The 8,637-nt window shown below is 69.1% G+C and overlaps 2 protein-coding genes across 3 annotated transcripts; both read left to right on the top strand.

Moving 5' to 3' along the window:
* Positions 1-1,101: 1,101 nt before the first annotated feature.
* Positions 1,102-4,008, top strand: PRKAG1 (protein kinase AMP-activated non-catalytic subunit gamma 1). Of its 2 annotated transcripts, XM_034071433.1 has the most exons (12): positions 1,102-1,140; positions 1,302-1,374; positions 1,474-1,577; positions 1,670-1,751; positions 1,817-1,875; positions 1,959-2,004; positions 2,111-2,165; positions 2,248-2,374; positions 2,683-2,848; positions 3,044-3,081; positions 3,186-3,332; positions 3,412-4,008. In XM_034071433.1, exons 1-12 carry the CDS (start codon positions 1,135-1,137, stop codon positions 3,508-3,510), a joined length of 1,002 nt encoding a protein of 333 aa, XP_033927324.1. In that variant the 5' UTR covers positions 1,102-1,134; the 3' UTR covers positions 3,511-4,008. The 2 variants fall into 2 exon arrangements, with proteins under 2 accessions (XP_033927324.1, XP_033927326.1); XM_034071435.1 differs by lacking the exon at positions 1,302-1,374 and having other exon boundaries at positions 1,120-1,140.
* Positions 4,009-4,542: 534 nt separating this feature from the next.
* Positions 4,543-5,820, top strand: DDN (dendrin). Its single transcript, XM_034071624.1, has 2 exons — positions 4,543-4,718; positions 4,812-5,820. The coding sequence occupies exons 1-2, from the start codon at positions 4,576-4,578 to the stop codon at positions 5,818-5,820; spliced, it is 1,152 nt and encodes a 383-aa protein (XP_033927515.1). The 5' UTR covers positions 4,543-4,575.
* Positions 5,821-8,637: the final 2,817 nt, after the last annotated feature.

Below are 8,637 nucleotides of genomic sequence, written 5' to 3'. Positions count from 1 at the left end.
CCTCTCTTTGGATGTGGCAGCAGGAGCTCCCCTTGCGGGCTCCATTGCGAAAGGGGGGAGATGCCCTTGTCCTTGTCCCCAGCCCTGCGCATGCCAAGGTGCGAGAGGGGGATAGGGGGGTGCCGGCCCCATTCCCCCAGCAATGGGGGGGGTCGGGGGGCCCCCCCTACTCGCATCAGCCCCCATAGTGAGGGGCGGCCGCTGTCAGCGCAGGGTGGGGACGGGGGGGGGTGAAGGTTATTTATCTATTTATACCTTATATTGTATATACGAGATATGGGGGGGTCTTTGTGCTCTGCTGGGCTGAGATTTGGGGCACGGGGGGGACGCGGCATTTTGCAACCCAATCTCCGACGTTTTGGAGCTATTTGGGGGGGGACTTGGGGGGGGCTCAGAGAAGCCACTGGGCATTACAGAGCGGCCCCCCGCTGCCGGCTGCACCCCCCCCCCCTCGGCACAGCCTCCACCCCCCCCGGGGCAGCGGGGTCGGGGTCTCTTAACGCACAAACACATCGCGCAAAGGGGGGACCCCCCCCGAGCTCCCCCCGTTCAGCCCCCCCTGTTGTGATGGGGATGGTGCAAAGCGGCGGGGGGGGCGCGGGGGGGGTTGAAGCTGCTTCCGCAACCTTAAAAAAGAAAAAAAAAGCTGCAAAAAGGATAAAGGTGAAAATGTTTAAAAAAAAAAAAAGAAAAAAACTTTTAAAAAAGGACAAAAAAAGAAAAAAGCCACAAACCCGCGAGTGGGGGCGGGGATGGGCGTGCGAACGGGGCCGCGAGCGCTCCTGTACAGCCCCGGGCGCCGCGGCCCCGTTTTTACCGAGTCCGCAACCACTGGATGTTATTTTAAATAAAGCGCGTGAGAAGCAGCTGCCTCCCTCCATGGGGGGGTCCGGGGGGGGCACTGGGGGGGCGGGCGGGGCCCTTTGCGGCCGCCCCGTCGGGTCTGACCGAGGGCATCCCCCCCCGACCCCCGCGGGTTCTGCCCCACAACCGGTGACCCCTCCCCCCCCGACGGGAGGGGAAAGGTCGGTAACGGGCAGGGATGGGGCGCTCCGTGCGGAAGGTTCCGGTGGTGGCGGAAGTGAGTGCCCGGGGCCGGGCGGAAGTGGGGAGGTGGCGGGACCGAGCGGGGCCATGGAGGTGGGAGCGGAACGGGAACGGGAGCGGACGGGAACGGGGGGAACCGGGGACGGGAGGGAACCGGGGCCGGAGGGGGCCGGAGGAAACCGGTACCGAGAGGGGACGGGACCGGGAGGGAGCTGGGTCCGGGGCTTTCGGACCCGAGCCGTGCCCGTCCGCAGGATCCCGGCCCCGTTCCCGGCCCCGACCCGGCCGCAGAGGTCCCAGCGGAGCTGCCCCCCCCGGGGCTGGAAGGTGACACCGGGAGCGTCCGGGGGGGGGCGTCCGGGTGCTGCGGTGACCGGGGGGGGGGTGCCGGGTTTGGGGGGGTCACCTCACGCTGCCCGTCCCCAGAGTGCCCCCCCCGCGGCGCCTACACCACGTTCATGAAGTCCCATCGCTGCTACGACCTGATCCCCACCAGCTCCAAACTGGTTGTGTTTGACACCTCCCTCCAGGTGGGTCTGGGGGCTCCTTACCCCCTCCGGGGCAGGGTCTGCACCCAGGGGGGCCCCGCTCCCTCTGTGACCCCCCCCGTGCCCCACTGCAGGTGAAGAAGGCGTTCTTTGCGCTGGTCACCAATGGCGTGCGCGCGGCCCCGCTCTGGGACAGCAAGAAGCAAAGCTTTGTGGGTGAGTGAGCAGGATGGGGGGGCTGGAGGGGGCTGCGGGACCCTCTCACCCTGCCCCCCCCCCAGGGATGCTGACCATCACCGACTTCATCAACATCCTGCACCGCTACTACAAGTCACCCATGGTGAGGATGCGGGGATGCAGGTCCAGCCTCTGCCCACCCCCTGTTTGATCCCGGTTGATCCCGGTTTGTGTCCTTGCACCCAGGTGCAGATCTACGAGCTGGAGGAGCACAAAATAGAGACGTGGAGAGGTGAGGGGGTGGCTGCGGGTGCCTCCTGCCCGGTCTGGGGTGCACAGAGCACGGGGGCTCTGCTCCATGGGTGCTGCTGGTGCCCTCAGCACCTCCTCTTCCTCAGAAGTTTACCTGCAGGACTCCTTCAAGCCGCTGGTCTGCATTTCCCCCAATGCCAGGTACCACAGGGAGCGAGGCAGCACTGGCAGCACCCTTGGGTGCAAGGCACGGTCCCCAGTTCCGTTTTCCTCCTGTTCGCAGCCTCTTTGATGCCGTCTCCTCCCTGATCCGGAACAAGATCCATCGCCTGCCCGTCATAGACCCCGACTCAGGGAACACCCTCTACATCCTCACCCACAAGCGCATCCTCAAGTTCCTCAAGCTCTTTGTAAGTCCCATCCCATCCCTGCCCTGCGGCGGTGCTGGGGACCCCCCTGCGACAAACCCGGCCCCAGCTTGTGCCAGGTACCACCGGGGCGCTGGAGCGGGGGGCGGGTGTTGGAGGGGGGTCCCCAGGGCGCTGCATGGACCCCAAAGCCGGCCCTGCCTGTGCCCGGGGGTCCCGCAGCCCCCACCGCGCCCCCCCCCCAGCACTCTCTGCTTTCACTCCTCAGGACCGCGGCCCAGGCCCCCCACGAGCCGGGGGCAGCCGGAGCCGAGCCAGCGTCAGCACTGTCCCCTCCCCGTCCCCTGCAGATAGCAGAGGTCCCAAAGCCCGAGTTCATGGCCAAGACGCTGGAGGAGCTGCAGATCGGCACCTACCGCAACATCGCCGTGGTGCGCACCAGCACCCCCATCTATGTGGCACTGGGCATCTTTGTGCAGCACCGCGTCTCCGCTCTGCCTGTTGTTGATGAGTCTGGTGAGGATGGGGCCTGGGGTGAGGCCACCACGTGTGTGGCTGTCCCCAACCCCGGTGCCTGTCCCCAGCCCCGGTGCCTGTCCCCAGCCCCGGTGCCTGTCCCCAACCCCGGTGCCTGTCCCCAGCCCCAGTGGCTGTCCCCAGCCCCGGTGCCTGTCCCCAGCCCCAGTGGCAGCTGTTCCCTTCCCTCCCCAGGGCGTGTGGTTGACATCTACTCCAAATTCGACGTGATTGTGAGTAGCTGTGGAGTGGGGAAAGGGCAAAGACTGGGGGGGGGGGGGGAAGTCTGTGGGTTGCAGTGTCCTCACTTTGTCCCCAACACCTCTGCCTGCCCCAGAACCTGGCGGCTGAGAAGACCTACAACAACCTGGACGTGACGGTGACGCGGGCGCTGCAGCATCGCTCCCACTATTTCGAGGGCGTCCTCAAGTGTTACAAGCATGAGACGTTGGAAATCATCATCAATCGCCTGGTGGAGGCAGAGGTAAGCACCCCCGGGGTGACAGGCGATGGGGGAGGCCGGGGTCCCTGCACCAGCCTCATTCCCCCCATGTCCCCCCCAGGTTCACCGGCTGGTGGTGGTAGATGAGAGCGACGTGGTCAAGGGGATCGTCTCCCTCTCTGACATCCTGCAAGCCCTGGTCCTCCCACAGGGCCCCTGAGGCATTTGGGTGGGGGGATCAGCTCCCCCCAGATCCCTCCCTTTCCTCCTCTTTGGGACACCCGGGTTGGGGGCCCCACTCACCAGCAGCATCCAGCAATAATCTAGCCATGGGGTAGCACTTCCCTGCATGGGGAGGCCTCCCCACACTGTACCTTATGCCCCAACACCTGGTGGGTGCTGGGGGAGCTCCTCTTTTGGCTTCCCCCCCCCATACCCCACACCCCCCCCAATAGATTTCACTGAATCTGAGGCTTTAATTGCCCTGACTCAGCTCTGTCCTGCCAGGGGCTGCCCCCCTGCACCCCCTGTGCCACCCAGCACCCCTCTGTGCCCCCTCCTGGCTCCATCTGCACCCAGCACCACTTCCAGTCTGGAGAGAAGCCACGAATAAACACAGAGCTGGCACGATCCCGCCGTGGGGCGCGGGGGGGCCCCGGGAGGGGCTTCACCCCCCCATGGGTGAGGGGGAATCTGCTGAGCTCACCCAGACCCTAAATCCCTGTTTGTTCCGCCTGTGGCTTTACTCAAAGGCCAGGATTGGTGCCAGGACAGGGCCGAGGTGGGATGCGGGGACCCCCCCAGTGTGGGGGGGTCCCAGTGGGGCGCTCCCGAAGGGGGAGGCGCGAGGTCATGCTGAGCCCGGCACATTCCTGCCCGGGGCTGAGGCCGGGAGGTGCCTGTGGCTGCGGCCGGCACCGGGCTCCGGAGAGAGGTGAGAGGCTGGAGAGGGCGGGGGCTCCGGTGCCGGTGCCGATACCGATGCTGTTGCCGGTGTCGGTGCCGTTGCCGGTGCCGATACCGATGCTGTTGCCGGTGTCGGTGCTGTTGCCATGCCGCCGCCGGAGGGTTGCTAAGCTCCGCTCGGAGCCCGCGTGGGCTGCAGCTCTCGGTGCCAAACCCGCTTTGGCGCAGGGGGGGAAGGGATCCCGGGGGGGGGGGCAGCACCCCTGGGACGGGCGCTGGGGGTCCCCGCCGTGCGCCGCAGGGAGGTCGGTGCGGGGCCGGGCGCGGGGGGCCGCGGGGCGCACGTGTGGCTCCAGCGAGGCTCGGGCCCCCCGCGGCCATGCAGCGGATCCGGGAGCGGACCCAGCTGCTGCTGCTGGAGATCGACACCGTGGCGTGCTGCAGCCCCCCCGGCGCCGCGATGGCAGCGGGGTGCGGGCCCGCGCCCCCATGGACCTACCGCCGCATCGCCAGGGAGTACGCGTGAGTCGGGGCGGGGGAACGGGCGGAGGGGGGGGAGCCCCATCCTGCACCCTGCAGCCCCCCGGCCCTCACGGCCCCGTCTCTGTCTTGCAGGTACCTGGAGAAGCGCTTCGTGGCCGAGCTGCCCCCCCCTTGGTCCCCCACTCACCCCTATCACCTGCAGGACTTCGGCTCCCGGCCCCCCCCCGCCTGTGAGACCCGGCCCCGGGTACCCCCCGCCCGCTGTCACCCTGAGGGGTCCCGGGGCTGGCCCCCGCCGTGCGCACCCCGTGCCCCAGGGCCAGGGGCCAGGCCGGGCCCCCCCAGCTACGAGGCCCACATGCAGCGGGTGCAGGCGGCTCACGCGCGCAGGGGGGGGCCGCCCCCCTACGTCTCACCCCCCGCTTACGATGCTCCCCACCGCACCCTGCGGCTGCGGCCCCCCCGGGTCCCGCGCAGCCCCCCCCGAGCCCCGCGGAGCCGAGGGGCAGTGCCCGGGGGCTGGAGCCACACTCTGCCCCGGGCGGCCACCGAGGGCCGGCTCCGGCGCCCCCGGGGGACGCCGCCATCCCCGGTGGGCTCCGGCATCCCCCGGCACAGCCAAACGCTGCCGCGGGCCGCAGGCAGCCGGGCCCGGGCCCCGGGGGACAGCAGAGGGCGGCGGGAGCCTGGGGGCCACGTCCTCATCGACGCCACCCGCGTGGTGGTCCGGGCCCAGTACGTGCCCCCCGTGCAGCGGCAGCAGGTCCGGTACGTGGGGGGGTCCCCGGGGCCCGCCGCCCCCCCGGGAAGCCCTCCCGCAGCCTCCGGGGCTGTCTCCCCCCCGGCAGCCCCCTCGCCGCCCCGGGAGCCCCCCCGCAGCCCCTGGCGCAGCCCAGGGGGGTGCGGGGGCCCTCGGGGCCGGTTCCCCCCGCGGCGCCCGGTGCTGTACGCGCAGGCGCTGCGCGAGGCCGTGTCCCGCATCCGCCGGCACACGGCCCCCGACTCCGACTCCGAGGCCGAGGGGGGCTCGGGGGGGTCCCGGTGGCGGCACTGCCGGGACCCCCACACCTACAGCAGCAGCAGCAGCAGCCTGGAGAGCACCGGGGCCCCCCCGGGCACCGCCAGCCCCCCCTGGGCCTGAGGGGCGGGGCTTGGCGGGGTGGGGCCCGATGGGGCGGGGCGTGGTGGGGTGTGGCGGGGCTGACCCCAATAAAGGCTGCTGGATCCCTAAGTGCCGCCTTCGCCCCCTGTGTGTGCACGGACGGGGGGAGCCATCGCCCTCCCCACCCGCCCCCGCCGCCCTGCTCCTGCCCCACACACCCCAGCGAGGTCCGAGTCCCCCCAGCTCTGTGCCGGGGTCACTCGGAGGCTCCGGGTGTCCCGGTGGCACCACAGCGGTCACCGCGGGGCCTGGATGTGCCATGTACCCTCCCGGCCTCCCCATAATGAGTAGGTGAGTGCAGCACCTCTGGCCCACTGCCACCGGCCCCACGTCACGGCCGGAGGGGGACCCCGGGTGAGTCACGGTCCCCCCCGTCCGAGAGGCCGCCACCTCTTAGTCACGCTGCGGGGGGGCCGAGACCCGCGGCCAGAGGAAACCGCACAAATAACGTGGCCAATTTGCACGTTATTTAAAACCGGCTCCTCCCCCGCCCCCCCGGCGCGACCCTGTCATTATCCCGGTGACACCGGCCCGGAGGTCACGGCGTGGGGCAGCGGGGACCCGGGGGGGCCGCTCGTGGGGCAGCCCCGCGGCCACGTCACCCCACGCATCCTGGCACCGCACCGGGCTCTGGGCTGTGCCGGTGACCTGAGCCCAGTGCGGCGCGGCCACGGCCTGGCAGGGCTCGATGCGGTTCGGTATGGCCCGACCTTGGCACTGCTTGACACAGCTCCGCGCTGCTGCATGCCCCAGCACGGCTCGGCGCATCCTGGTATGGGTGGCTCAGCACGGCCCAGCGCAGCGCGGCCCAGTGCATCCCGGCCCGGTGCATCCCGGCCCGGTGCATCCCGGCTCGGCCCGGGCGCGCTGCCCGCCGTGGTCCGGGGTGTCCCAGACGCGGGGGAAGCGGCGCGGTCCTTTCCGTGGCTCCGCTCCTGCCCAAACCCCCGCTGGGAAAATCACCTTCTAATTCGGGCTGCGCCGGCGCCAGCGCCGCCCCCCCCGGGGCCACCCCGGGCTCCCCCCGGCTCTCACCGCTGCCCGCGGGGATGGCCACGGGTGGCACCGGGAGCGGCCCGTCCGGTACCGGTGTCACCGCACCGGGCCGCGCTCCCACCCGCAGCCGCCAGATGGCGCAGCGCAGCCGGTGACCGACGGCACCAGGAGCACCGGGGGGCACCGGGGGTCCCGCCCCGGGAGCGGGGACCCTGCCACAGGGACCGGAATGGTTACTGTGACGTCGGTGTCCGCAGAGGGCCGTGACTCGCGTGTGTCAGCGGTGCCGGTGTCCCCAGAGCCGTACGGACACGAGTGTTACCAGACAGCAGCGCCCACCGGTGTCCCCGTAACCCCCGAGTGTCACCATCACGGCCCACACCATGACCCGCATGTGCCGGCACCCACTGATGGCTCCTGCTTGCGTGTGGTGCCGGCCACACCGTGGCCATGGCACATCCCTGCTGAACCACATCCCACCGTGCCAAGCTCCAGCCCCGGCCCTGCCGCGCTGCCGGTGCCGGCTGTGCCCGGTGGGAAGGGAAGGAAAGGGAAGGGGGGTGCGGTGAATGCCGCATTGTGGCGGGGTTGGAGTCACAGATAATTACCTCAATTAGTTACAATGGCAGAGTAATAAATACGGGCTTAGCGGCTCCTTCCCCACTGCGGCTTCTCAGATTAATCCAGCCCGGGCGAGCGGAGCTCAAAGGGATGATGGACAATTCATTAAACTCGCACAAGGCACCCGTGAAGTCCGGCGTTAGCCCCCGGCGGCTCCGGCTTTGTCCCTAATTGTTCGTCTCGGGCATTGGTCACCTATGAGGGAGTGGGTGACGGCGACGGTCCCCCCGCGGCTGGCATGCCCCGGGGATTAGAGGCCAGCTCTTGCCACCGTTGCTGGGCTCCTTGGCCCCGCGCCGGAGGAATGCGGTGGATGGGGGGGGGGATGCGGCCGGACAAGCCGGGAGCTGGCGGGATGCGGGCGAGGGGAGCCGGGATGGGGCTCGGTTCAATGGCGATGGGATGAGGATGGACCCAGTGATGCCACCGGGCAGTCGGCGCTGCTGGGAATGGCTCTGTCTTGCACCTCTGGAAACAGCCCTGTCCCTCTGTCCTGAACCTCTGGGCACTGTTCTGTCCCTCTGTCCTGCACCTTTGGTCACGGCTCTGTCCTTCTGTCCTGCACCACTGGGAATGACTCTGTCCCTTTGTCCTGCACCCCTGGGCTCCACCCTGCCCTTCTGTCTTGAATCTGTGAGCACCATCCCACCTGTGATGCACCTCTGGGAACGGCACCTTCCCTCTGTCCCGCACCCCTACACAGACCCCCCCATGCCCCAGCCCTTCCCACCCCACATCAGGCCCAGCTTGTGGCCACCATCCAGCTGTTCCCCGGCTTCCCAGATGTGACGGGCTGACGCGGGGCGGGACCGCCCTGTCCAGTCCCTGTCCCTGCTACGGCAGCGGCTATTTCCAGCTCGGCGTGGATGCGCCCGCGCCGGGGAGGTCCGGACCCTGCAGCCGGGTGCCCTCCCCCGTGCCCGGGGTGCCCCAGGCCGGGGGTCGCTGCGGTGCCCGGCAGTCACCGGCCAGCAGGAAAAGCTGAGTAACAGAGGTGACTTATAAGAATGTCATTATCTATATTCCTGACTCCCTACCGCAGGAAAACAGGCTATTTTCATGCCCTGTGCGTGTGCAGAATTTAGCAGGCAGATAACTCCCGGCAGGCGGGAGATGCTCCCAGGGTTATTTCGGGATGTGTTCCTTTCCAGTTGCTTTTCCTCGCAGTTCTTTCTGCTT

This window comes from Melopsittacus undulatus, chromosome 21 (genome assembly GCF_012275295.1).
Source record: "Melopsittacus undulatus isolate bMelUnd1 chromosome 21, bMelUnd1.mat.Z, whole genome shotgun sequence".
Classification (NCBI taxonomy): Eukaryota; Metazoa; Chordata; class Aves; order Psittaciformes; family Psittaculidae; genus Melopsittacus; species Melopsittacus undulatus.
The sequence above is the reverse complement of the archived record's forward strand: the minus strand, read 5'-3'. Positions and strand labels throughout refer to the sequence as shown.